Source organism: Durio zibethinus, chromosome 19 (genome assembly GCF_047325235.1).
Source record: "Durio zibethinus cultivar Kanyao isolate XHJ-2024 chromosome 19, ASM4732523v1, whole genome shotgun sequence".
NCBI classification, from domain to species: domain Eukaryota; kingdom Viridiplantae; phylum Streptophyta; class Magnoliopsida; order Malvales; family Malvaceae; genus Durio; species Durio zibethinus.
This window is the reverse complement of record NC_143180.1, coordinates 3,798,547-3,825,519: the sequence shown is the minus strand read 5'-3', so window position 1 is coordinate 3,825,519 and position 26,973 is coordinate 3,798,547. Positions and strand designations below refer to the sequence as shown.

The following is a 26,973-nucleotide window of genomic DNA, read 5'->3' as shown; positions in this document are numbered from 1 at the left end:
AATTTTGGCATCTTCTAATGTGTAAGAGCTATGGTTATTTCAATCTCTCATTGTTAGTGCCTAGACTTGAATTTTAGCATATTTATCTGAGGAACATCCCAGTTGTTAGAAACTAGAACTTTTAACATAGAGGTCTCAGGCTCAAACTTGGAGAAGGAAAGGTGTGAAATTTAGGTGATAGGAGAGAGTTATTTCCTCTTTATGTTGCTCAAAGCTTCGTTGGCCTCCATGTATACAGAAGACAGAAAAATAAATTTGCAACCAGCATATCTTAGTGAGTTTGTTGCCGCTGCTACTCTTGTTCCTGTTTAAACCAGCTTCTGTGGGCGGCATTTGGTTAGAACTAAACTTTAATGGTAAAGCTTAAATTTGCTGTGAGTTAGGTCATCTGAGGGTTCTTAATCAGGTATTTTTGGTTATTTCTCATGTATGCATAACTTAAGCCTGCTAGTTTATAAGGAACTTGATCTTTTTCTCCCCAAGAAATCTATTTCGTTCCTGGATTTTCATGTAGATTGACCTTGAGATGCTTGTGCAGTTTTTTTATTTGTTCAAATCGGAGATAGGCGGGCCTGATTGTGACTGATACATGTTTTCTTCCTGAGATTTGTGTCTCCAGTTAGTACTATTTGTTTTGATGTAAGTGGTAAGGTCATATGAGCTGCAGAAATGAAAGGTTTCATTCGATTGAAAGACTTTAAATCTGTGTATCAGAGTATGAGAATAGAAGTCATGATTTTGTTAGTAGAGCTGTGTTTTGATGTCAAAATTATTTCAATTTTATAATGTGTTCAGATCCCTCAATCGAACTTACACACTGATGCTTTGCGAATTTAAACTGCTAAAATTGTCTCAGAGATGATTGCCAGACTTGAAGAGACTCTCCTCCATCCTACTTGCAAAGGAATCCGAAAATCCCTCCCCCTGTTACAGCAATGACCAACCTCACTCAGATTTTTCAGAAATCAAAGTTCTTCTATAGTCTATACATGAAAGGATCTTTTACTAATACCCATCAACTCCTGATTACCAAAGGTCTGCCTTCTTCTTGATGGTGAGGGTAGCACAGCAGCAACAATCACAGCAGTAGCAATATCAAGAACCATCCCATACTCAACCACCCCTGCAATCCTCGAGATGGAATCACTAGCAAAGTGCAAATTCGCAGTGTCTTCTTGAAACATTAAGGCAAAAATGTAATTGCCATTATCTGTAATTGTTGATGCTAAAATCTGGCTGTGAAGTCAACATTCCTTCTTAGCTGAATACCTGCAAGACACAGGCTGTTAGGGAAACCAATGCTTGAGTTAGTAAATAACAAGACCGTAGCAAGAGAAAGTATAGAGAGATTCTAAAAGAGAGAAATCTGCCAGCTTGGCGTATGGATATGGAGGTTTCATTCCGGTCAGCAAATAAGTCTGGTGGCAACCAGAAGAAGAAAGAAAGGATAGCATCTCTGGAGGGATACTGGTCTTTGACTCTTCTGTTTTGGTTGGAGAAGTACTGAAACTTGTTTGCTGGCCATGTCCGAGCAAAGCAAATTAACTGCTGCAAGGATCATCCTGAGCAGAAGCCACTAGTGATCATAAATTTACAAAATAGAAGAAAAAAAGTATTATAGTATAGGATTTGAATTTCATTCATGTTGAATGAGATTAAGATTATAAGTGTTGAAATTTAAATCTTATATATGTTAGATTTGATTATATAAACACCTGTTACAGCAATGACCAACCTCACTCGGATTTTTCAGAAATCAAAGTTCTTCTATAGTCTATACATGAAAGGATCTTTTACTAATACCCATCAACTCCTGATTACCAAAGGTCTGCCTTCTTCTCGATGGTGAGGGTAGCACAGCAGCAACAATCACAGTAGTAGCAATATCAAGAACCATCCCATCCTCATCCACCCCTGCAATCCTCAAGATGGAATCACTAGCAAAGTGCAAATTCGCAGTGTCTTCTTGAAACATTAAGGCCAAAATGTAATTGCCATTATCTGTAATTGTTGATGCTAAATTCTGGCTGTGAAATCAACATTCCTTCTTAGCTGAATACCTGCAAGGCACAGGCTGTTAGGGAAACCAATGCTTGAGTTAGTAAATAACAAGACCATAGCAAGAGAAAGTATAGAGGGATTCTAAAAGAGAGAAATCTGCCAGCTTGGCGTATGGATATGGAGGTTTCCTTCTGGTCAGCAAATAAGTCTGGTGGCAACCAGAAGAAGAAAGAAAGGATAGCATCTCTGGAGGGATACTGGTCTTTGACTCTTCTGTTTTGGTTGGAGAAGTACTGAAACTTGTTTGCTGGCCATGTCCGAGCAAAGCAAATTAACTGCTGCAAGGATCATCCTGAGCAGAAGCCATTAGTGATCGTAAATTTACAAAATAAAAGAAAAAAAGTATTATAGTATAGGATTTGAATTTCATTCGTGTTGAATGAGATTAAGATTATAAGTGTTGAAATTTAAATATTATATATGTTAGATACGATTATATAAACACCTGTTACAGCAATGACCAACCTCATTCGGATTTTTCAGAAATCAAAGTTCTTCTATAGTCTATACATGAAAGGATCTTTTACTAATACCCATCAACTCCTGATTACCAAAGGTCTGCCTTCTTCTTGATGGTGAGGGTAGCACGGCAGCAACAATCACAGTAGTAGCTATATCAAGAACCATCCCATACTCAACCTCCCCTGCAATCCTCAAGATGGAATCACTAGCAAAGTGCAAATTCGCAGTGTCTTCTTGAAACATTAAGGCCAAAATGTAATTGCCATTATCTGTAATTGTTGATGCTAAAATCTGCCTGTGAAATCAACATTCCTTCTTAGCTGAATACCTGCAAGACACAGGCTGTTAGGGAAACCAATGCTTGAGTTAGTAAATAACAAGACCGTAGCAAGAGAAAGTATAGAGAGATTCTAAAAGAGAGAAATCTGTCAGCTTTGCTTATGGATATGGAGGTTTCCTTCTGGTCAGCAAATAAGTCTGGTGGCAACCAGAAGAAGAAAGAAAGGATAGCATCTGTGGAGGGATACTGGTCTTTGACTCTTCTGTTTTGGTTGAAGAAGTACTGAAACTTGTTTGCTGGCCATGTCCGAGCAAAGCAAATTACTGCTGCAAGGATCATCCTAAGCAGAAGCCACTAGTGATCATAAATTTACAAAATAGCAGAAAAAAAGTATTATAGTATAGGATTTGAATTTCATTCGTGTTGAATGAGATTAAGATTATAAGTGTTGAAATTTAAATCTTATATATGTTAGATACCATTATATGAACACCTGTTACAGCAATGACCAACCTCACTCGTATTTTTCAGAAATCGAAGTTCTTCTATAGTCTATAGATGAAAGGATCTTTTACTAATGCCCATCAACTCCTGATTACCAAAGGTCTGCCTTCTTCTTGATGGTGAGGGTAGCACAGCAGCAACAATCACAGTAGTAGCTATATCAAGAACCATCCCATACTCAACCACCCCTGCAATCCTCAAGATGGAATCACTAGCAAAGTGCAAATTCGCAGTGTCTTCTTGAAACATTAAGGCCAAAATGTAATTGCCATTATCTGTAATTGTTGATGCTAAAATCTGGCTGTGAAATCAACATTCCTTCTTAGCTGAATACCTGCAAGACACAGGCTGTTAGGGAAACCAATGCTTGAGTTAGTAAATACCAAGACCGTAGCAAGAGAAAGTATAGAGAGATTCTAAAAGAGAGAAATCTGCCAGCTTGGCGTATGGATATGGAGGTTTCCTTCTGGTCAGCAAATAAGTCTGGAGGCAGCCAGAAGAAGAAAGAAAGGATAGCATTCTGTGGAGGGATACTGGTCTTTGACTCTTCTGTTTTGGTTGGAGAAGTACTGAAACTTGTTTGCTGGCCATGTCCGAGCAAAGCAAATTAACTGCTGCAAGGATCATCCTGAGTGGAAGCCACTAGTGATCATAAATTTACAAAATAGAAGAAAAAAAGTATTATAGTATAGGATTTGAATTTCATTCGTGTTGAATAAAATTAAGATTATAAGTATTAAAATTTAAATCTTATATGTATTAGATACGATTATACGAACAAGTTGAACTAAACTTCAAATTTAAATTTATCTACTTAATTCTAACATGAACTCGTTTTCTCACCAACCGAATTAACATTTTAAAATGCAATTTGCCAACAAATTAGCATCGTTGGCAAAACTTTGGTGGCTTCAATACTTGCATGCATGACGGGTGCGTACGATGATGGCAAAGCTATAAAAAGAATATCTTCTTTGAATAATTTATTCGAACATGCAATCTTGCTAGATACTATACTCAGGCAATTTAATAATAGTAAATAAATAATAAAAAAAACTACTACTTGTGATTTACGGTATATCCTTAAAATAATTGGGATATTCACTTTTTTATCAATATTATAAAAAATTTGTAAAAATAATATGATATATCCTTAAATTATTATTATTTTTTTAAAATTATGCAAATCAATGGTGTATATTCAACATAGATCTGTTCATCTGTTAAATCTTGAATATTATTTCAAGTTCATCATAGATTTTAACACGCTAGTTAGGCCACTTTCTGAATATATCTAATTCAATATCAAAACAAAAGGGAAATAGTAATATCTTATACATATAAATGAATAACGAATTTGAATATAAATTTAAATATCTTTTATTATTTATTAAAATTTAAAATAAAATTGAATATAAAATATTTAGATAATATTATCAATATTTTATCTAAATTCATCGTAAATAAAATTTTTTTTATTTAAATTTATTAATTATTTATTTATAATTATCTGAATTTGATAAAAATAAATAATGATGAACAATCAAATAAAGACGAAAATCCATTTATTTTTATTTATTTATCATCGCTGCTTTTTCATATTATAATTCACGTAAAAGGAAAAAAAAGCTGTTTCTACCAACTTGCTAACACACTTGAGTAGAAGTTATTGTTTTTGGCCGAACGCTTGAATTGAGTTCAAAAAAGCAACGTCTATCGTACCAAACCTTAAAATCGCTTAATTGTGGGATCCACTCTCAAAGGACCAAATCAAGAAAATGAACGGTCAAGATCACACTTTACCATCTGTCGGATCTACTCTTAAATTACCAGATCAAGAAAATGAACGGCCAAGATCACACTTTACCCTCCAGTGGATCACATATCCACCAGATAAAAAAAATTGTTATAATTTTCTGCTCTCATCTCCTGCGGCAACCTACTTTGTTTCTTGTCGTCGATACATTAAGGAGAAGAAAAAGAAAAAGGTTTTTTTTTTTTTTTCTTTCTGAAATTTTCTAAGGAAACAAACAAAAAAAAATGGATGATTACACGAGAGAGATGATGGATTTGAAAACCCTAGTTACTCGAACCCTAGAGAAGAAAGGGGTTCTAGCTAAGATCCGGGTAAGAAAACTTTTCAATTTTAGTTTTTTTTATGGGAATTTCATGTTTGATTCTCGAGAATGTGAAAGAAAAGAAGAAATGGGGATGTAGAATTTGGCTTAGTTAAGTTATAGTTGAGTAAGGAGACCGTCTTTAGGCTTTGGATCTCGTGTTCAGGATAGAAACCTGAGATTGTTTTTTGAAAATTTTGAATGATTTTGAATTTTTTTAAACAAATTTACTTTTAGTAGTAATTGAAGTGGTGCATTGGGTTTTTAGATCTTTAGGTTTTAATTTGGTACCCCTGAAGTTAAAATTCTATGTTTTTAAAAGCATTAAGGTGTTTTTTTTTTTTTTTAGGTTGGGGGAAATTAGATAAATTGGAAACGTTACTTTTTTTAAGTATTGAGGTGGGATTTTAGCAAGGTAGGATTTTGAATGTGATATAATGGCAAGTTGAATTTTTCCAATTGGTCTGGAGTGGGATGCTAGAAATTTGCTGTTAATTTTGTTGAATTCAAAGTTGGAAACTTTGAATTTGCCGTGTATGGGAATTTGGTAGATTTTATTCATCTTCACTTCAATTCAGGAAATTTAATGGTAATTTCTTTGAATTGTAAGCTAGAAAACTTCTAAATTTGCTGTGACTTTTAGTCTGGGGGTTTATGGCATCTTAGGGAAGTAGTAGGTTTGTGGAGGGAAAGCGAAAATTGTGATTAATGCACTATTTTTTTGCCAAGGAAAAGGGTAGCTCATTTTGAGTGATTGAAATAGGGGCTTTTTGCTTGATGAGGAGTATCTACTATTTAGTATTCACATTTTGGTTCAGAACTCGGAAGTTTGCAAGTGAGCTGTTTCTAAAGGAAGTAGAAGAGAAAGTTGTGTCCTGAAATATATGAGTCCAGTTAATGATGAGTGTTGATCTTGTACCAGAAAATCATTTTCCTTGCATGCGTTTATTTTGGGCTCCAGACATGGGGAAGAAAGAAAAGACTAACGAGGGTGTTGGGGATGGGCGGTGGAGGCAAGGGCCATAGCAAGTGCAGATCTAACGAAGTCATCATTATGTTCTGTATTTGGTGGTGGTATTACCTATTTGAGTAGAAGTATATTAGTAGTGTTATCTCTGAATGATTGCTGTTTGTGAAGTGTTCAAATTAATAAAGCTGTTTTTCCTTGCGTTATTATGTTTCTCTTTTTCTTTGTTTTTTATTGTTAACATACTTGGTATTTCAATTTCCCATGAATTAGGCACTTGAATAAATTTTGATTTACCATTTTGTTACCCTTCGGGTTTCTTGCTAGGCTGAACTCAGGGCAAGTGTCTTTGAAGCAATTGAAGAGGAAGATCGAGTAATTGAGAAAGAAGAAGGTTTACCTCCTGCATTATTGGGAAGCTGCAATGATCGTGCTAAACAACTTCATGCTTCTCCTTCTGGTCAGTCTATTAATTTGAGCCTTGTTTTATCTGGTTGTTTGAAGTTCTTGAGGAGCCTGGTTTTGCTGTTGCCTCTCTCCTTTTATGTGAAGAAAAAAAATACAGTATCTAGTTTTCCTTTTCTCTTTTCTTCCTAATGACATGTGTGCTCCCTACCTTTATTTTGATTTGTTGATCTTCCTTCTTGGGGGCTATGATTTGATCTTTTAGTGGTGTTTAACAACTAACGAGTCCAAGATTGATTGATACTAATTTCCATGCACCCTGAGATATCAATTTATTGTATATATTTTGCTTTTTATTATTGCATCAGTAATCTTTAGAGTCTAATCCAATTTGATATGTCGTTCCTCAAGTATAGTCATTAAATAGTTCATTTTTAAATTGTGAACTCATGCTCATGTTGCATAACATTATGTCTTTGAAGTCTTATCTACATCTGCCTTTCCTGATCTGCTTAATAACGTGCACTTTGAATTTCCAAATGCAGGAAGACTATTAACTGCACTAATATGCGAGTACTTAGACTGGGCACAACTAAACCACACTCTAAAAGTTTATCTGCCAGAATGTAATTTGGTAATCAAGTAATTTTCAATATATTATAGTTCTGATTATTGCTTTATAGTTGATCTTTTTATTGGTTTTTTTTTTTTCTTTTATTTGAAGCTTACATGTGAACCATTTGATATTTATTGTTCTTTTATATTATAGCAAAAAGATTCTTGGAAAGCTGAGTTGAAAGACTTTAGTGGCAAAAATGGTTATGATCTTAACAGAAACGGGGACGGTGGACCCTTGCTTTTGGACGTTCTTGAAGGCTTCTTGAAGTTTGAGGTTAGTTAATCTCTGTTGCATATATTTTCATACTACAGGAAGTGATTTTACATATGAAGTTTGGGCCATTATAGTGTTACCGTCATCTGAATCTCATATGTGCTTTTGTTTGCTTTTTAGCAATGATAAGTGTTATCTGGATATCTCACTTAATGGACTGGGAATGACGATAATTCTTTTTGCCTAAGCTTAGCTTGCAACATTATTTGATTCTTGTCATATCACCTAGTTTCTTCTCTGGTTTGATGTCTAATTAAGATCCTTGATGTTCGAAGATGGATTATCTGTGATTGTCTGAATATCCTGGAATGACCTTAAGCGAAGAATGTTGAGCATTGTGTGGAGAAAAAATGATTTTACTGTGAATTGGGTGCAGAAACAGGTTTTGGGTGTTGTTTCTATTTGAAAAAAAAAAAAAAACAAGAAATTGGCAGCTCAGAGGTCTGTCTTATGTTTGAAAATTGTAATGTAAAAGTTCAGAAAACATATTTGTAGGGCATGCTTGTGCTCAATACTCATCCAGTTAAATTGAGAATGGTTGAAAATATTAAAGCAAACTACTAATTATGCTAAGAGAAATATAGCCATCTTCTTTCCTTCTATTGATATTTGCAATAAAGCAGGACAAAAAAAAATTCTAAATATTAAGTTTGTGGGAACATCAATTTATGGGAGAAATCAGTAGAACATTTGTTGTCTTGCTTTATGCTGTTCAAACTCCTAAATGAACCAAGAGATGGCTTCTTAGGTAAGAAAAATCCTTGGAAATTGTCGAAAGAGCAGGCTAGGGGGAACAAATACTGTGTATCTTCAGCATAGAAATCTTTGATATGTAATTTAGCATGAAAAATATATCAATGATGGTAATTTGAGTGTGATGAGTACAGTCAAGTAAAGGATCAAGGTCATGTTTGGTGTATAAGATGATGGATAAAATAGGATGATAATCATTCTATCTCATGTATGATTCGTATCTAAAGGAAGAGATAGGGTTGCAAGGAGGATTAATCATCCTATTCCATCCTCTTGGAATAGGATGATTCAATCCTTCCAAAGTGGAGAGGATTATTTTAAATCTTAGGAATTGAACTTACATGTTTTATTATACCCTTAAAAATTATATTAATAATTTAAATTGTATATGTGGAAAAACTAAAAAATAAAACTATGTGAAAAAATAAGATTAAAACTGAATTTATATTGAAAAACTGTTTATAAAGAATTATACAAGCACATTCGATTTATATACAATTAACTAGTGGGTAAACTAGGAAACTAAATCTTTCTAAAACTGATCCTATAATTGAGAGATTGTCTATCATAATTTTCTGCCCTTAATTCTAAGGATACGGATACTTAATTTTACAGATACAAATATAAATTTACAGATTACAAGATTACAATTAGCTGTAAATAAGTGTCTTCCCACATTCCTCCTCAAGTTGGTGAATAGGTGTTTTCCATTCCTAGCTTGGAAATAATTTCTTAAAATGTTGCACTGTTGAGACCTTTGGTCAACACATCTGCAAGTTGACCTTTGGTTGATACATACGGTGTACAAATCAACCCACTATCTAGTTTATCCTTTATGAAATACCAGTCTACGTCATTGTGTTTTGTTTTGTCATGTTGCACAAAATTGTGTGCAATGCTTATCGCAAACTTGTTATAACAATAAAGTCTCATTGGTCCATCCCACTCGATCTAAGTCTTCTAGAATAATATTTAACCATGGTAGTTCACAAATTCCTTGAGCCATTGCTTTGAACTCTGCTTCAACACTTGATCTTGCCACCACATTCTGTTTTTTACTTCAAGTTACAAGATTACCACCTAAGAAAGTGTAGTAGCCTAAGGTGGATTTTTTATCAATTATTGAACCTGTATAATCTACATCTGTATGTCTCTAAAACCGGCCCCACATTTTTTTTGAATAAGATACCTCTCCTAGGATTGGCCTTCAAATAGTGCAATACACGGTGGATAGCCTACAGGTGCACTTCTTTAGGACTATGCATAAATTGACTTATCACACTCCCAGCATATGTTATATCATGTCTAGTATGTGAAAGATAAATAAGTCCTCCAATTAATCTCTGGTACATCTCTCTATCTACAACAGTATTTGTAGGGGTATTTGCAGGTTTACATGCGAGCTTCTCAGTTGCCTTCAAAATATCCATCACATATTTCTGTTGTGAGATGAAAATACCATGCCGTGAGTGAGCTACTTCAATTCCTAGGAAGTACTTCAATCTCCCTAGCTCTTTTATCTCAAATTCTCTAGCCTAACACTGTTTTAGAGATTCTTTTTTTTTTTTTATCATCTCCGGTTATAATTATATCATCAACATACACTAATAGAACTATGACTCTTCCTGAATCTAGAGTGCTTGATAAATAATATGTGATCTCCTTGACTCTGCTTATATCCTATTGCTAGCATCATTTTGGCAAATCTCCTGAACCAAGCCCTAGGAGACTATTTAAGGTCATATAAAGTCTTTTTTAGCTTACATACTTTGTTTGCTTCTAGATGACCTCCACATCCCTGTGGAACCTTCATATATATTTTTTCTTCCAAATCACTATGTAGAAAAGCATTCTTTACATCAAATTGTTGAAGTTGCCAATTGTAATTTGCAGCCAATTATAACAAAATCTTAATTGTATTCATCTTGGCAATTAGAGCAAAAGTTTTCTGATAATCCAGTCTATAAGTTTGAGTATAGCCCTTAGCCACCAACTTGGCTTTATACCTTTCAATAGTACCATCCGTACTGTATTTTACAATGAAAACCCATTTGTTCCCAACTGGATTTTTTCCTTTAGGCAACTCTATCGGTTTCCATGTCTTATTTTTCTCGACGGCCTCTATTTCTATTTTCATAGCTTGCCTCCATTTCTCTTTGGATAATGCCTCGAATAATGTGATTGGAATAAAAAGTGTTTAGGCTTACAAGGAAATTTTTGCGGGATGGTGAGAATTTTTCAAATGATACGAAATTAGAGATTGTGTATAGTGGATGCTTAGTACATTCTTTGGTTCCTTTCTTAATGGCAATGGGCAGATCATAATCACTAGTTATAGTTTTAAGAGTCTCATGCATATTTTGAGAAAGAGTCAAAAACTGTAGTTACCTCATTTCCAGAGTTAGGATCAAGTTCTTGGACTTGCACTGGTTCAGGATTTGGAACTTTCCTTCTTGAGTACACCTGTAATTCCTTCATAGAATCAAGAACAATATTATCTTTTGTCACATCTTCTGTGTTTAGAATGGGTTCAGACTCAAATTCAGTGTTTGATTTGGACTCAGAAGAATTAATGGGTGAAAATGTTGAAGAGGAGGACAAGTCAAGCAAAAAGAAGTTTTTATCCTTATCTTCCATAAATAAAGTCTCCCCTTGAAGATAAGCTTGACTAAAAAATGGTTTCAAAAGTGACATCTGTAGACACAAACTTTTTTGGTAGGAGGATGATAGCACTTATGCTTTTTCTGAGTTGATGAATACCCCACAAAAAATGCACTTAGTTGCTCTAGGATCCAACTCCCCCCTATTATGACTGTGAACATGAACAAATGATGTACAACAAAATATTCTAGATGTGAGGTTGTTTGTGGGATAGAATTGTGAGAGTAGTTCTATAGGAGTTTTAAATCCCAAAACCCTTAAAGGTAACCCATTTATAATGTGTGTGGCAGTGAGAATGGCTTCCCCCCAGTAGGATTTAGGTATGTTTGCTTGAAAAAATAAAGCTCGGGTTATGGTTAGTAAATGGTTGTTTTTCCTCTCTGCCATCCATTCTGCTGTGGGTTATTAAAACAAGATGACTTATGGATAATCCCCTCTTTTCAAAAATAGGTAGATAGACTTTGGTTGAAATAGTCTCTTGCATTATCAGACCTAAATCTTTTGATTTTTACTCCAAGAGACCCTGGTACAATCCTCTACGAAAGAAACAAATCACCTTGCACCAAAAATATTAGGAATTGTAGAGGGACCCCATATGTCACTACGAATCAAGTAAAAAGGAGTAGAACTTCTTTTATTGCTAACTGGAAAAGACACGTCTATGCTTTGCAAGTTCACAAACATCATAATGAAAGTTTTCAACATTTACTTCTTTGCACAAAGAAGGAAACATGTTTTTCAAAGTTCCAAAAAAAGGATGTCCAAGACAAAAATGATAAAGCCAGATTTGTTTTTATTGGGAGATTTTTCAGAAAGAAATGATAAAGGTAAACTATTCTTGATATTACTTGTGTTGTTTGATGTCTCAAGATAGTATAGTCCATCCTTTTCCTTAGCAAGTCCAATCCTTTTCGCCAAACTCTGGTCTTAAAATTCACAATAAGAGGGATAAAAAGTCACTTTGCAATTCATGTCTCTAGTAAGTTTTTGTATAGATATCATATTAGTAAACAATCCAGGAACATGAGGAACATTTTTAAGAACAAATGAGGGATTAAGTTGAACATCTCTTAATCCTGCCACTGTAGTATGTGAATCATCTGCAACAACAATTTTCATATTACTAGAACACAGGTATATGTACTATACTTTTGTGAGGAATGTGTCGTATGGTTTGTGGTTCTTGAGACAATGACCCAAGAACTTGTAATAACCTTAACTGAGACATTTAATCTATGAAAACCAGAAGCTTTACCTAAACTAGAGACCCTACCCAAGGAACATACCCTAGTAGGATTTTCAAGGGTTTTCAATAGGCTTCTCAATCTCTTCTTTGTCCAACTCTCCTTATTTTCAAGACATTTGTAGTACTCTGATGGTTTTCTCAGTTGACACTTCCTCAAATTGGGTGGTAGTGATATCTTTCTTTGAACTGAAGCAAATCTTAAGATATAACTAGAAATGACTCTTAACAATGAAGGCTAAAAAAGAAAAAATAAAATGGCTATGAAGAACTTAACAGGGTTCGGCAATGAAGGCCTAAATAGAAGTTAGCAATGAAGGTTGAAAATTTTGCTTTCCAAAAAGAGCCTAAAGCTCTGATCTTATGTTAAGCATCTATCTTAAAACCAATTGGTAGTAAGTGGAGGGGCCCAACTTAAATATAAAACTACAGGAAATTAAATATTCATTAGATGTGGAATAACACTACAGTAACAGGCCCTCATCACGTGTAGGTGGAGATGGAAAAAGCCTATCTGTGACAGATTTGGAAAGGGCAATGGAAATATATCTTAGCTCTAATATCATGTTAAAAACTAAGAAATAAAACTGTGTGGAAAACTAAAAGTAAAACTAAATGTATATTGAAAAACTACTCATAAAGAATTATACAAGCACTTTCGGTTTATATACAACTAACTAGTGGGTAAACTAGGAAACTAAATCTTGCTAAAACTGATCCTATAATTAAGGGATTGTCTATTATAATTTTTCATCCTTAATTCTAGGTATACAGATATTTAATTCTAGAGATACAAATATAAATATATAGATTACAAGATTACAACCAGTTGTAAATAAGTGTTTTCTCATAATATAAACTTTGAGGAAGGATAATTTTGACATAAATAAAATTATCCTATCTTAATCCTTGCACACATCAAATACAAGATAGGATGACATTATTTAATCTAATTCTATTCATAATATTATTTTATCCTATCCTATCTTGTGCTCCAAACACATCCTAAATTTCATCATGTTCTAAGGGGATCCTCATTGGCTTGAGTAAGAAGGAAATGTTTTCAAGGTCCTTGAAACTCTAATAGGGGGACGTGGATGTGTAAAGCTAAGATTGATATTAATTCCTAAAAGTATTAGGCTTATCCTAGCAGTTGGGATTTGAGGGTTTTTTTTCTAGGTCCTCAATGTGAGGCTTTGCCACGAATAGTCATTTTCTTGTAATGTATGCATTTACTTTCTGCTTTCATTATACAAGGGCGTTTGACATGTACAGAAAATGAGATGTGATTATATCATTAAATTTTTTGGTACAATTTTTTCCACATCATGATGTCATCTTTTTCTTTTTTAAATGTTCTTAAAATAATTCGTGTGAAAAATAATGCTCACTCTTTCCAATCATGTTTGTCAGAACTTATCCCAAGCAAGGGGAACTGGAAGGAAACCACAAGAAATTGAGTCATCGTCTAGTTTAGAGTCTCGAAGCACAAGAAGACCCTCATCATCAACTGTTGCTGGGGGCTTGCCCCCATTAGGAAGGTGCTGGACTAGTGTCACTTCCTTTAGTTATGATTTCTTCATCTTTATTGTTTCCCATTTCCTTCCTAATGCTGCTACTGATTAGTTTTGCATTTGGAATGATAGGCCGGTTCCTGTTTTGCAGTCATCTGGTGAGGGATTATCTTATTTATTGTTTAACATATATACACATCTGCTTGATTGCTGTATCTGTTATCTGATACCTTTGGCAAATTAGATAGGAGAGCAGGTTCCTCCATGTCTGGTTACAGGAAAGATGAGTACAGTCGGAGATATGATGATGATCTCCCAGAAGATGTGATTCGAGCTTCAGCTGCCCTGGAAAATCTTCAGTTGGACAGAAAGGCCAGGAATCTAACTACTTCTTGGCGGTTTGTTTCTCAACCCTGCTAAAATGAAACTTTGCCTCATGGTTCTATGTTTACTAGGAAACTTTAAATTTGGGATTTGGTTCAATAAACATGTTTTTTAATGTTTAAAATAGTCTTCTTGTTATGGTCTTGTATTTTGTAACACTCGTCATTTGTTGCAATGCATCCAGCACATTTCTTTTTCTTCCATAGTAATGAGCACTTTATCATTCATTAGTTGCGAACTTCTACAGAGTCCTTGTGTCTCTTCAGCATTCGCAATCACAAAATTTGCATTTCATGGAATTTTGGATTTGTGTTTGCAACACTATTTAAGTTTTTAGATGACACTTCCATCTACTAAGATTGTTCTGATATTTGGCATGAAGATGAATACATAGCCTTTCATTTACCGGTTTTATAATATATTGATTTTAGATCTCGAGTAGTAAGATGAATGCATATGTGAAACCTTTCTGTCACATGGTGTTATTTATTTTTTTCAATAAATTTCAAACGACGTTGGTGTTACAAATAGTATTATTTAAAAATTCCATGAAACAAGTCACCTTGTTTTCTTTTTGATCATTAGTCATACAACAACGGAAACATACTATCATAATATGCATAGCCACGAAATATCTTAAGCCATATCTGCTTAATTTGGTCACAGACATGCTGGGGATGGAATCAGTGAGGATGACAGCAGGGTCGATCATATGTAGCTGAATGACATCTATTGCATTACAGTGCTTGTAGTTCAGTGTGTATTTTCAAGTTTCCACCAATCCCAAGTTTTTCTCAACCATAAAAAGAGGATAGTGAAGTTATTATGTAAGTTTTTACATATAATTGTGCTGTGATTTAGCGTTCTCTTTTGAGCTTTCTTTCCTCTTTTGAGCTTATTTTCTTTTGGTACACCTTTCAATGTATCAGCTGTTTTCAGGTTTTCAATGGATGCTTAGATCAAATCATTGTTTTTTTCAGGCTGAAAAATCATTGGCTACTAATCTTTGATGAACCTGATTGTTGAAGTTTACTTGTCTTTTTCAGTGAAAACAAGTATATATTGTTGTAACTTGCAAGTTACAAAGACCGTCTTCAAATATGGTGACTAAAATCATTTGAAATATATGTTTTGTTTCTCACTCTGAGAGTGGATCCTAGTCAGCATTTTTTTTCTTCGTTTATAGTATGCTGTATTTTTAATATAAAAGAGGTCGCAATCTTAGGTAAAGAAATAATTGTAAATGTTAAAACTTAAATCTCGTGTTGAATGTCACCTATTAAGATTAGATTACACGAATTAATTAAATTAAATTTTCGGTTTTTATTTTTATTTGTCTTTTTGTGAAAAAGGACAGGCAATAGAAGAATCCAACTGAAATTCCAATGTCTTGACATTTTCTTTCTGTTATAAAGGATTGGCAATAATACAGGAAACTACAAGTCAAAGCCCATATTTTCCTGGTTATTGCTAGGAAGTTAAACAATCATTTCAATGAAACAATAGAGGATAAAATACTAAAAAGGTAAAATATTTTACTTTTTAATAAAATTTTTTATATTTTTATTTTTTGATTTATATTCGAATAATTTTTTATTTAAAAAAAAAATTAATTTACGTGAAAAGTTTATTTAGATATAAATTAGGTTTATTAGATACAAATCAAAGTTTAAATATTTATTTAAGAGCAAATTAAAAGTTAAAAGTTTATTTAAATACAATAAAAATATAAGAATTTATTTAAATAAAATGAGAAAGTTTAAGGAGGTTTTTTTTGTTATTTTAGCCAACAATAAGGTTTTACATATTACTTGTAAAAATAATTGTCTAAAAGAGTTATATATATATATATATATATATTATATAATCAAGAAAGAGTTAGTTCACAAAAACATACTAAAAATAAGTAAATGATTAAAAATACAAAAGTAACTTTAATTTCTGATTTTCTTAATAAAAAATCAAAATTTCCTTTTATATTCATTCATATTAAATCATTGGTAAAGTTCATTGATAAAATTTTAATTCAAAGTCATTGACGTGGAAACAAACAAATAAAGAACAAATGTTTTAATAAAAATCCCATTCTTACTCTCAACTTTCAAGTACTAATTAAAATAATTATATGATTATTTAGAAATAAAAAAGAAAAAAATCATAAATGGTATCAAAATTGGGACTATAGATATAGTATATTCCTTCTAATATTTTACTAACCAAAAAATAAAAATCTATTTGATAGATTTATTTACATTTCACATAAATATATAAAAATAAAATCTTTATTTAAAAACATTTATCCAAGGTAAATGATATATATTTTTTACATGTGAACAATTTTAAAAAAATTGTCATAGGGCTTGCATTTAGTTCTTTTAATTTAATTTAATTTGATTTAAATTAAAATATTTTTCAAATAATTAATTATAGATTTTCTTTTAAAATTTCAATTTAACTACTTACTTTTTTACATTTATGTAACCTTTTATAATCATCTACCATTAATGTTTAACTTAAAGTACTTGAAGTAATAACATTTTCTTTCAATATTTTTTAAAAATCTTTAATATAATTTTAAATTATCTACAATCATGCTTAATTTTATATTAATATAAATCATGGGAAGGATTTTTTTTTTTTGTAATTTATTATTATTGCCTCCCATAAATATATATTTTTTTAATTTATGATCAACTTTGCATATTTAAACTTCATAAATTTTAAAATTATCGTCTTTGCACCTATATTTTGTTTCTAGGTGCAATATTTTATTTACTTAATTTGTTTGAGTAGCTTGTATTATTTTTGGAAATTTGTAGCAATTCGGTTAATGTATTATTTTTTATAATATAAAATACATTATATAATTATAAAAAAATTAATAACAATTTGATTTTATATGCAAGTGATTTTAGTCAATAATTGATGTTAAAAAAGTAAAAGTTATTTGGAAATTCAAAAGAATAATTATTTGTCTTGATTAAAGAATGTATTAATTTTAAATAGTTAATTTATAATAACTTATATAAAATTTATTTGGTTAAATAATTTTATTAATTACATTTATATTAAATTATATATATATATAATTATTATCCGTGCACGGTCTGACAAAAATATCAAAGCCCATAGATTTTATTTATTTGTTAAAGCAAAAAAAAAAAAAAATGAAAAACCACCTCATGACAAAATTTAAAACGTCAAACGCTCCCACATTGTCCACGTTTACTCACTTCAAAGAATCCAAGAAAAATTTTTAAGAACTTTCAAATACTTTTCTTTTGGCCCTTTCAGCCAAACAATCCCTTCCCTTTATATTCCCATGGCGGTTTTTAGCCGTTGCTCTCGAGCTGCTACGGCGCCGACACGAATCGCCACCGCAACATTCGCTTACGTAATTCGAGCTCTTTCCAGTTCTTCCTTTTGTTCTTCTTCGACGTTAAATACCGAAACTGACCTCAATAATAATAATAAACCTGCCGCGTTGGGGACTTTGCAGAGAGAGCCGAAGGGTAGAAATGTTCAGTGGGTGTTTTTAGGGTGTCCAGGTGTCGGCAAAGGCACGTACGCTTCACGGTTGTCGAATCTTCTCGGTGTTCCTCACATCGCCACCGGTGATCTTGTCCGTCATGAGCTCGCTTCCTCTGGTCCCCTTTCTTCTAAGGTCCAATCTTTTTTCTTAGGGTTTCTCTTTTCAACTTTTTTTTTTTTTTTTTAAAGTTGAAATTTGATTCCTTTGACTGTTATTAATTTCAAAAAAGTGATTTTTTTTCAAAAATTTACTAAATGCACGCTGATTTTTTTTTTTTTTTTTTTATAAATTTTTTGCTAAATAGTTTAAATATTTTGATTTTTTGCTATGCTGTTAATGAGTAATAAGAAAAAAAAATTAGTTTAAACTCGCTCGTCCATATTTGCCATAGCTTGCCAATTTTCCGACAAAGCAACTCCATTCTTTCTCATTGGAGGACCTTAATTGCATCCCATCATCCACTTCTCACCCCATAATTTCTTATCAGAACAAAAATTCATTTTGCTTTGTGCAAAAAATTATGGGGTGGAGAAGCTGATGGTGGGGATGCAATGGAGGTAACAAGTTGTGCAAGGGATGGGTATGCCTCGTACAGGAAAAAAAATAATTTTTGAAAAAAAATAGAGAAAATTGGAGGGGGCTGGATTGAAAGTATTTCTGCAGTTAAGTGAATTGATCGTAGAATTGATCAAATTTGTGCTGCAACTGAACAAGTGATTTGGTATAGTTATTAATATGTTCAATTCAAGTGTAAGGGGGAATGTTAGATATTAAACTAGAAGTTAATTTAATAATGTATCTAGCTATTTATTGACTAGTTATTTATGAACCTAATTAATGGTAGATGAATGTACTTAGATTCAAGTGTCATTTGTGTTTAATGTCTTGAGTCTAGATTCATCTTTTTTAATAGCATCAATCCTTATGTAATTGATCGAGTTTATTGAAGTCAATAAAAATGGAGATTACTTTTATGAATTATTAAAAGTAAAATTAAAAGTTTCTGATTTTTGAATAAGAGAATGGATTTTTTTAATTAAAATTTGGAACCATTATATTTGAATGTGTGTTGCATTTTAACTTAATTATATTTTTTCATTTTTAATCCATATGACTTTTCTTTTTGATTAGCAACTGTAAAAAAAGCAAGTAGTAAAAGCAATATGTGAATGAATCCTTAACAAATTCATAAAGAAAGTAAAAGTGCATATTGAAAGTTACAACCTGTAATTTTGTGCTGTTTTTAGCTTTAACTACCTTTTTTTTCTTTTTCTGAAATTTGAAAATCATGATATTTATGTGGTTTGGGGAAAGACATTGGAGTTGAAACATTATTAATGTCTTGTTTTGGGTATTGTTTTTGCTTTTTCTTGAATTTACTTGTTTCTTACTATTATATTTACACTTGGCAGTTAAAGGAGATAGTTAACCAAGGTAAACTAGTTTCGGATGAAATTATAATAGATCTACTGTCTAAACGTCTTGGTGTGGAAGCAGCTAAGGGTGAATCTGGGTTTATTCTTGATGGTTTTCCTCGGACAATAAGACAGGCGGTGAGTGCTTCATTTGATATTTTGCTGGGATGTCTTAGGTTCCAACTAAAGGTTGACTTGATTTTACTTACAAGGAAATATGAATGTTAGGAAAGCCAGTGGTAAAAGAACTGTAAGCAAATATATTTGGATCCTGAATTGATTCCTTTGCATTGGTATTTACTGACAGATTTGCTAGAAGCATACATAAATTCCAGTGATAGGGTTTGATACCAAAAGCTTCTGATAGTTTCTTGGTAATTTACTAATGCATGCAATTTGGACTGCAACTTCTACCTATCTTAATGATTTATAGAATTGCCACTGGCCATAAGTTGGATGGTCAAGCAGTGGAAACTTTTCTAAATTTTTTTTTTTTTGGTGTCCACTCTGAAGAAAAGCATTTTATAATGATGCAAATGAACAATATTTGCAAATGGTGATTTCGTATGGTAGAAGTTGTTATATGATTAGCAACTTTTGTTTCATCAAAAGAGAAAGCTTGATTTGATGATAATTTGAAATTGCATAAGACTTGTTCACAGCAGGCAATTTAACTACCTTCTACAAATCAAAACCAAAGAGAATGGTAGTATTGTGGAATACTAATTATTTTGATACTTTCTAGTGACTTTTATTATTATAGAATGCATACAGGCTGCATGAAGGATAAATTTAATTTTTAATGGAAAGCTGCGTATATGTTATTGGTTGTTTTGGTGTTCCTTAAAGTTCCTTTTACGAATGAAAAAAAGCCTCTCCACCTTTTCTTTTAGAGGTGTGTCTAAAGGCATTGATTAAATGTTTGGTATATTGTCAGGGGACTTAAACGGTTGAATTATTAAATGTGTTTAGCATGTCAAATAGCTCCATGTCATGTTGTACCAATTATTAGTAATTTTCTTTTGTAAAATCTCTAATGTTTTAGTCTACTACTTTGTTATGCTTATTTCCCAGGAAATATTAGAAGGAGTGACAGACATTGACTTAGTGGTTAACCTGAAGCTTAGAGAAGAAGCATTGCTTGCAAAATGTCTTGGAAGAAGGATTTGTAGTGAGTGTGGAGGAAACTACAATGTTGCTTGTATTGATATCAAGGCTGAGAATGGGAGGCCTGGAATGTACATGGCTGCACTTCCTCCTCCTCCTCAATGTGAATCCAAGCTTATTACCCGAGCTGATGATACTGAAGAAGTTGTTAAGGAACGGCTCCGCATATACCATGAGATGGTATTCTCCACATTCCCATATCTTTCTCTCAATTGCATTCCTGAGAATTTAATTAACTATTGCAGGGAATTTTGTATAATATGTGTGTCCCAAAATTATTAGATATAATCTAGCCACCTAAAATGCCATCTTCCTATTGAGGTTCGATGCATCCATAATCCTGTAATGATTAAGGGGAAAATTTATTCACTTTATTGACTGGTGCATTGCAAGTTTTATTGTTCATACAGACTCGACCTGTAGAGGATTTCTACCGCAGTCGCGGGAAGTTGTTAGAATTTGATCTTCCAGGAGGAATCCCAGAATCTTGGCCAAAGCTGCTTCAAGCTTTGAATCTTGAAGATCATGAGGACAAGGAGTCTGCAGCTGCATGATGTTTTACATTTCTGTACCATTTGAAGTATATTTGCAAGGTAAATTAGGTAATTCTTTGCATTCACAACATGTGTATGCATATTGATTTTATAAAACAGAAAAGTCAGAGAGAAACATTAAATATGCAATAAAGCTAGACATGCCTGAAACCCTAAACTACATAACAAGGTAGTTTTGTACTGGTTTTCTGGAGAATGTGTAAAATGGGTAAGTATTGTTTGGTGGAGGAAGGGCTTTGTTATTTGACTACTCATGGTTTGTTTCATATATCTGCTTACTGCCGGTGCCATTGTCAATTTGTTGTATATTTGTGTTATGCCAAGCATTACCCTTTGAGAAGGGAACTCAAAAGATAGTAGTCACTTCCAATTAAAGTGACCAAACATTTTCTTGACAAAAATAGAAATGTCTTGGAACTGTGGAAGGTTTAAGCTTGATCTCTTTGTTATGGAAATGTGTGATCTTGGAACCATGTATCAGGAAATAGAGAACTGAATCTAAACACTTTCAAGCGTTTCTCTACAATTCTTTACAGTTGTTAATTCTTCTACATGTATGAAACATACTTAGGGTACATTTGGCTGGAGCATATTATCTACAATTATTGTATTACAATTAACCAATCACAATTTAGAATTGTGTAGGATTCAGTGTGGAACCCACATTTACATTAGTGTATTCTTACATGTTGTGATTGGACAATTGTAGTATTATAATAAAAAGAATTTGTAGGTGAAATGCTCTCGAGTTTGGCATTGTGGGTTGAATTATATAAAACTATTACTTGAAAAGTTGTGATTTTTTTTTCAAAAGAGGTCATGGCATAAAAGGAATAAGTTGTTGAGATACGAACTTCAGACCTATTGAATGTCACTTTGTATAGATAATTGTATGAATGTTACAAATGGGTTTACAAGAAAGCTCTATGTTGAACTCGAGTTATAGTTCAATTGATTTATATAATTATTTTTAATAAATAATTTTCAATAGTTTTAGAGATCAAGTTCCAAAGCTATTGCCTTTTTCTTATCCTCAAATAACGTCTCTTTGTGGCAAAATGAGAAAGCTATATGTCCATTTAATTTTTTTCTGCAACATATGTCCATTTAATAATAATAACTTTGTTTGGTATATACTTTTAATTCTTTTCACTACTTATTTTTATTATTAATTATGTTTCCAAAAAAAAAAAAATCTACCAAACAAAACCTTAAATTTATCAATTTTTTTTTGTTAATTATAACAGAAGGAAATCTTATAAAATCTGTTTATAAAATTTTAAAAAATTTTCACCAAGAATGTCGACACAATTTATATTCGATTCTTGCCAAAAAAAAAAAAGTTGTATTTTGTATGTCCATCAATTTAGCATAAAAAGTAGGTTTGGTGAAGGGATATTCTCACCGCCTTTGTCCCTGTCTTTGTAGGACTAGGAAGAATTTGTTTGAACTGCTAAATTATGGGTCTAATTGATTTACTATAGGTGATTTTAGAATTTAGGTTAATTTGCATTTTTTTTTTTTTTGACAATTCTATTTAAGATTCTAAATTTGGGTACCTTTACATTTAGTATCCAAAGTTTATAGCATAAAAGTTCAGAATTAAATTTTGCCTAAATAGGCAAAATTTGCATAAAATGTATTTTTTTTTTCTTATTTGAAAAAGGGTAGATTCAAACTTTATTTTAATTTTAGCATAAAAATCATACTCTAATTATTTTGTGAAATATTTCGGATCCAAATTATTACTTATAAAGCTGTGGGAAGGTAATTTTTTTATAAATTTATTAGGATTGTTATAGATAGATTCTGCATAGATTTATCCAATAAAACGATTTATTAAGTAGAGTTTTAAAAAAAACTCATAAATTATAAAAAAAATTATTGAGAATAAGTGTGTAATATTAAATTACAAAAGATTTTTAATATATGTTAAGTGTTTTTTTTTAATGTATTAATATTAAATTGTGATTAAATTTTATTAAAAGATATTTAATCATGAAGTAATTATCTTAAAAGGAATAGAAATTAGATATAAACAAGTATTTATTGAATTTGCTTATTAATATTAAATGAATTTATTTGTAAATATAAATTAATAAAACGCACATCTATTTATGTACAATTCATTTATTAAACGAACATTAAAAAATTATTTAAAATTATTTATTAAATTTAATAAATGAATATAAATAAATAAAAATGAAATATATTTATAAATAATTTATTGAAATATCTGTTCATTTGCGCTTTTACTTAAAAATAATAAAATAACATATTAAATAAGTTTGATGATCAAATTTCTCTGAAATTAGGATTCTAATCCAACTTTTGCAAATATCTTTATCACTTTAAAACTTATTATCTAAAAAATAGTAATTGGAATCATATGGCGAAGAAATTAGAAAAAAAAAAAAAAAAAAAAAAAAAAAAAAAAAACCAAAACTTTATGATTATAAAGATGATTCGTCTTTTTATCCTGTCTTTCTTATGAACCAGTTACTAGCATCACAAACAATACAAAAGAGCTGTATGCCAGCTTGCATTTACTTTACTATAAAGTTCTACCGTCATCTTTTCAAAGCTTAGGTGTCTTTTCTTTGCTTTATGTAAATAATAAGTTCAATCAATTCACAACAAACTGATCAAGATTGTACTATGATACTGCACATTGCATATTTCATTTTAAAGATTCGATCCAATTATAAAACATATTTATATTGTATCTAGCTTTATGTATCCGACGTGATTCATAGTTCAAAGTTGAATTGCATGAGACAAGTTAGACAGCCAAAAATTAAGAACAAGGTTAAAACCTATCAAAGGAATAAAAGAGGGCAGAGAAAAGCACAATGGATAGAGATAAGATGACTCCAACTAAGAGAATGAGATAAGGAATCCTTATTGTCAATTTGAATGTGAAAAGATGAAGGCAAGGGTACAATGAGAAGAAAAAGAAACCCTTTGAACAAAGGCCACAAACAAGGCATTAGATGCAAAGATTAAAGAGAAAAAGTTACAAACATTGAAAAGGAAACACAAACAAAGGCAAAGTCACAGCCTCACATGTGTGATTCCTTCTGCACTGTTAACCCTTTTATTGGGACATGGGAATCTAAATAGGGTGGATATGAATAATTAACCCAAAAAAAAAAAAAAAAAATGGAACTTGAAAACTTTTCATAAGAACAGACACCAAAGGAAGCAAAATTAACATGTATCATATAAATAAAAATTATATAATTTAAAATTAATAAAAATTATATATAAATTTTAAAAAATAAAAAAATTTCGTGTTTGAATTTGAAACCATATAATATGAATTATAAAACGATAATGTAATATATTATGTGAATTTGAAATACATATATACATATGTATATAAAATAAATTTGCTCTTTTTACTTTGAGAAGAGTTTTTAATTGCAAGTGAGTAACGAAAAGTTATGAATAGGAGTGTAATCGAGTCGAGTCGATATAATGAGAAGTTTGAATTCGACTCATAATTTGAGGTTCGATATTCAATTCGAATTCAATCGAGTTTTATTTTTCAAGTTCGAACTCAATTTATGATCAAATTCGAGCTATTCGAGCTCGCTCGATTAAGTTCAATTAATATGTAAAAATAAGCTCGATTCGTATACTCAATAAGAGTTCGATTATTTATACTCGAACTCGAACTTGGATTCGAAATATTTTATTAATTAAAATAATAAAAATATATTTAAATATAAAAGCTCGATTAGGCTCGCGAGCTACTCGAATCGGATATAAGAATACTTAAATTCGATTTGATCGATAAGTCAAATTACTCGAGCTCGAGCTCGACTCGATAATAATCGAACCAAATTCGAATTTTTTTCGAATCGAATCCGAGTAGCTTGTGAGTACTAATGTATCATTTACACTTCTAATTGTGAATGTATTTGACTTAGCTTTTAATATTTGACCATAGGAGAATACTCGTTCACTCATAAAAGCTATCACTGAGATTGCAAATAATAATATGGAAAGTTTACTTAATTAATTAACCTTGTTTTAATTATACTTTTTAATTTTGCTACCTTAATCACTCTTTTATAATTTAATTAATTGTTAAAAGGTTCAGTCAAATCAAATATAATTTTGATTTTTTTATATATATATTTGAAAATATATTTTTTACGATCATTATATTTCAATTAGGTAATTACAATCATGAATCATATAAGGTTGATAAAATCCATTAAAATATTAAATAAAATTCATGATAAATTCTTACATAAATTTTATTATAATTAAATAATTACAAGATTATATTATAAATTGTAAGCGATTTAATCTTGTCATGTAATTAGTGCTATAATACTTAATAATTAACATTTTTATACGTCTTTTTATCAAAAAAATATTTATATATACATAAAAAAAAATCAAATGCTGAAATTTAAATCTTATATTTTCGACATTCTTGACTTTAAAAGTAAGGACAATAACAATTGAACCAACTAGTATGTCTCTAGTAATATATCTCTATTATTAATATACAAAACTTTAAAGTGGTTTTCAACTAGTATAAATAATTAGGTAATTAGATTTATTCCATAATTAAGTCTTTTGCAAATTAAATTAAAATCAGTATCTAATAGTTATTAAAAATAAAAAAATACAATTCTATAATCTTTACCAATTTTTATGGGATTTTAAGTGTAGAAAGAATTTTTTTTTATTTTTTTCTCTCTCTTTCTCTCATTTCCTTTTTTTTTTCTCCCCCAAGCAAAGAAAGAAAAATATTTTGGCAATCAATTAGTAACTTTAATTTTTTTTTTTTTGTTACATAAAACGGTGGCGAAAATGGTGTCACTATTTCAAAAAATGAAGCATCAATAATCTACGAACAGTGATCATCTAAGTTTTCTCCCCTCCTAACGAAGGTCTTCTCTAAATTTCGAAATTAATAACTTTAATTGTTTATATATATACCAGCTCACAAATATTTAGAATTGATTGAACATCAACATTTATTATGGATTGGGCATCCCAAATCCTAATTTTCCCAATGGAGTAGACACTTAAATATTTGAGCTTTTAATTTGAAAATTTAGATTTCAATTTCGAAAATAGAAAATATTTATCTTAAATGAAAAAAAAAAATTTTTGGATGTTAATTTTATTTATACTCATTAAATATTTGTAAAGAGATAGATGAACTCATCAAATATAATTATGAAAATGAGTATAATATAAATTTTTTTAAAGTAGATTTAAAATATTTTTGAATATAAATACGAAAATAAATATAATATAAAAATTTAGAGATGGGGATGAGGCTTACGCAATCAAACTACCAATTTTTTTTTTTTTTTTTTCATGCATTTAATTTTGGTCAATGATAATTAAAATGTCTTGTTTTAGATATTGCATATTAATTCTTTTGGAAATCAAAATTAATTTCTTTCACATTTTATATAATGAACAAGAATAACCAGATAATTAAAGGTTTTATTATTTTTTATAAGGTTCATCAAGAAAGAAAATATGAACTGAAATTTTAAATCTCAATCATTTAAAAAATTGGTAGCAATCTTTTAAATCAAATATTGATTTAATGCTTTTTATACACCTCTCTGTAAATATAAAATGCGTCTAACAATTATTTAACATTGAGGTTAAAACTAAAAATATAACAAAAGCATTTCATATGTAAATATATAATTCTTTTTATTAAAATATTAAAATTATTTAATTACAGTAAAAAATTATATAAAAATTTATCAAGTTATTTTAATAAATCTTCTACAATTTTAAATTATATTTAATTAATTAATAATTATAATGCCATAATTACAAGTGTTTAATTCCTTATATAAAGTTTTATTTATTTTGTCTTTTTGATGGAAATTTATTTAGGTTACGTTTAATTAGCACTTTTATTTTATTTTAATTAATTTTTTACTTTTAATCTTAACCTTATTATTATTATTTTTTTTATATTTTTAATAAGGAACCTATTTAAATATTTAGTTACAACACCCACCCAATAAATACCCGAACCGAACTCCGAACCGTAATCCATAAGGAGA

At 30.9% G+C, this 26,973-nt stretch overlaps 2 protein-coding genes across 7 annotated transcripts; both read left to right on the top strand.

The window, feature by feature from the left end:
- Window positions 1-5,236: 5,236 nt before the first annotated feature.
- On the top strand, window positions 5,237-15,386 carry LOC111310274 (protein TONNEAU 1a-like). 3 transcript variants are annotated; one of them, XR_002692536.2, is made up of 9 exons: window positions 5,237-5,434; window positions 6,719-6,851; window positions 7,342-7,430; window positions 7,566-7,688; window positions 13,759-13,886; window positions 13,992-14,017; window positions 14,104-14,257; window positions 14,910-15,070; window positions 15,224-15,386. XR_002692536.2 is itself a non-coding variant. In XM_022909565.2 (8 exons), the coding sequence occupies exons 1-8, from the start codon at window positions 5,348-5,350 to the stop codon at window positions 14,959-14,961; spliced, it is 792 nt and encodes a 263-aa protein (XP_022765300.1). In that variant the 5' UTR covers window positions 5,237-5,347; the 3' UTR covers window positions 14,962-15,114. The 3 variants fall into 3 exon arrangements, 1 of the variants encoding a protein (XP_022765300.1); XR_002692535.2 differs by having other exon boundaries at window positions 15,173-15,386; XM_022909565.2 differs by lacking the exon at window positions 15,224-15,386 and having other exon boundaries at window positions 14,910-15,114.
- Window positions 15,387-17,447: 2,061 nt separating this feature from the next.
- Window positions 17,448-21,161, top strand: LOC111310272 (putative adenylate kinase 6, chloroplastic). 4 transcript variants are annotated; one of them, XM_022909563.2, is made up of 5 exons: window positions 17,462-17,637; window positions 17,743-17,907; window positions 19,188-19,328; window positions 20,265-20,537; window positions 20,768-21,161. In XM_022909563.2, exons 1-5 carry the CDS (start codon window positions 17,566-17,568, stop codon window positions 20,909-20,911), a joined length of 795 nt encoding a protein of 264 aa, XP_022765298.1. In that variant the 5' UTR covers window positions 17,462-17,565; the 3' UTR covers window positions 20,912-21,161. The 4 variants fall into 4 exon arrangements, with proteins under 4 accessions (XP_022765297.1, XP_022765299.1, XP_089604501.1 ...); XM_022909562.2 differs by having other exon boundaries at window positions 17,448-17,907; XM_022909564.2 differs by having other exon boundaries at window positions 17,456-17,907; window positions 20,751-21,161.
- The last annotated feature ends 5,812 nt before the right edge of the window (window positions 21,162-26,973 follow it).

Coding starts and splice junctions, on each gene's coding strand:
- LOC111310274 (XM_022909565.2), top strand. CDS start 5,348: ATGGATGATTACACGAGAGAGATGATGGATTTGAAAACCCTAGTTACT. Junction 5,435..6,718: donor GGGTTCTAGCTAAGATCCGG/GTAAGAAAACTT, acceptor GTTTCTTGCTAG/GCTGAACTCAGGGCAAGTGT. Junction 14,258..14,909: donor AATCTAACTACTTCTTGGCG/GTTTGTTTCTCA, acceptor ATTTGGTCACAG/ACATGCTGGGGATGGAATCA.
- LOC111310272 (XM_022909562.2), top strand. CDS start 17,566: ATGGCGGTTTTTAGCCGTTGCTCTCGAGCTGCTACGGCGCCGACACGA. Junction 17,908..19,187: donor CTGGTCCCCTTTCTTCTAAG/GTCCAATCTTTT, acceptor TACACTTGGCAG/TTAAAGGAGATAGTTAACCA. Junction 19,329..20,264: donor CTCGGACAATAAGACAGGCG/GTGAGTGCTTCA, acceptor CTTATTTCCCAG/GAAATATTAGAAGGAGTGAC.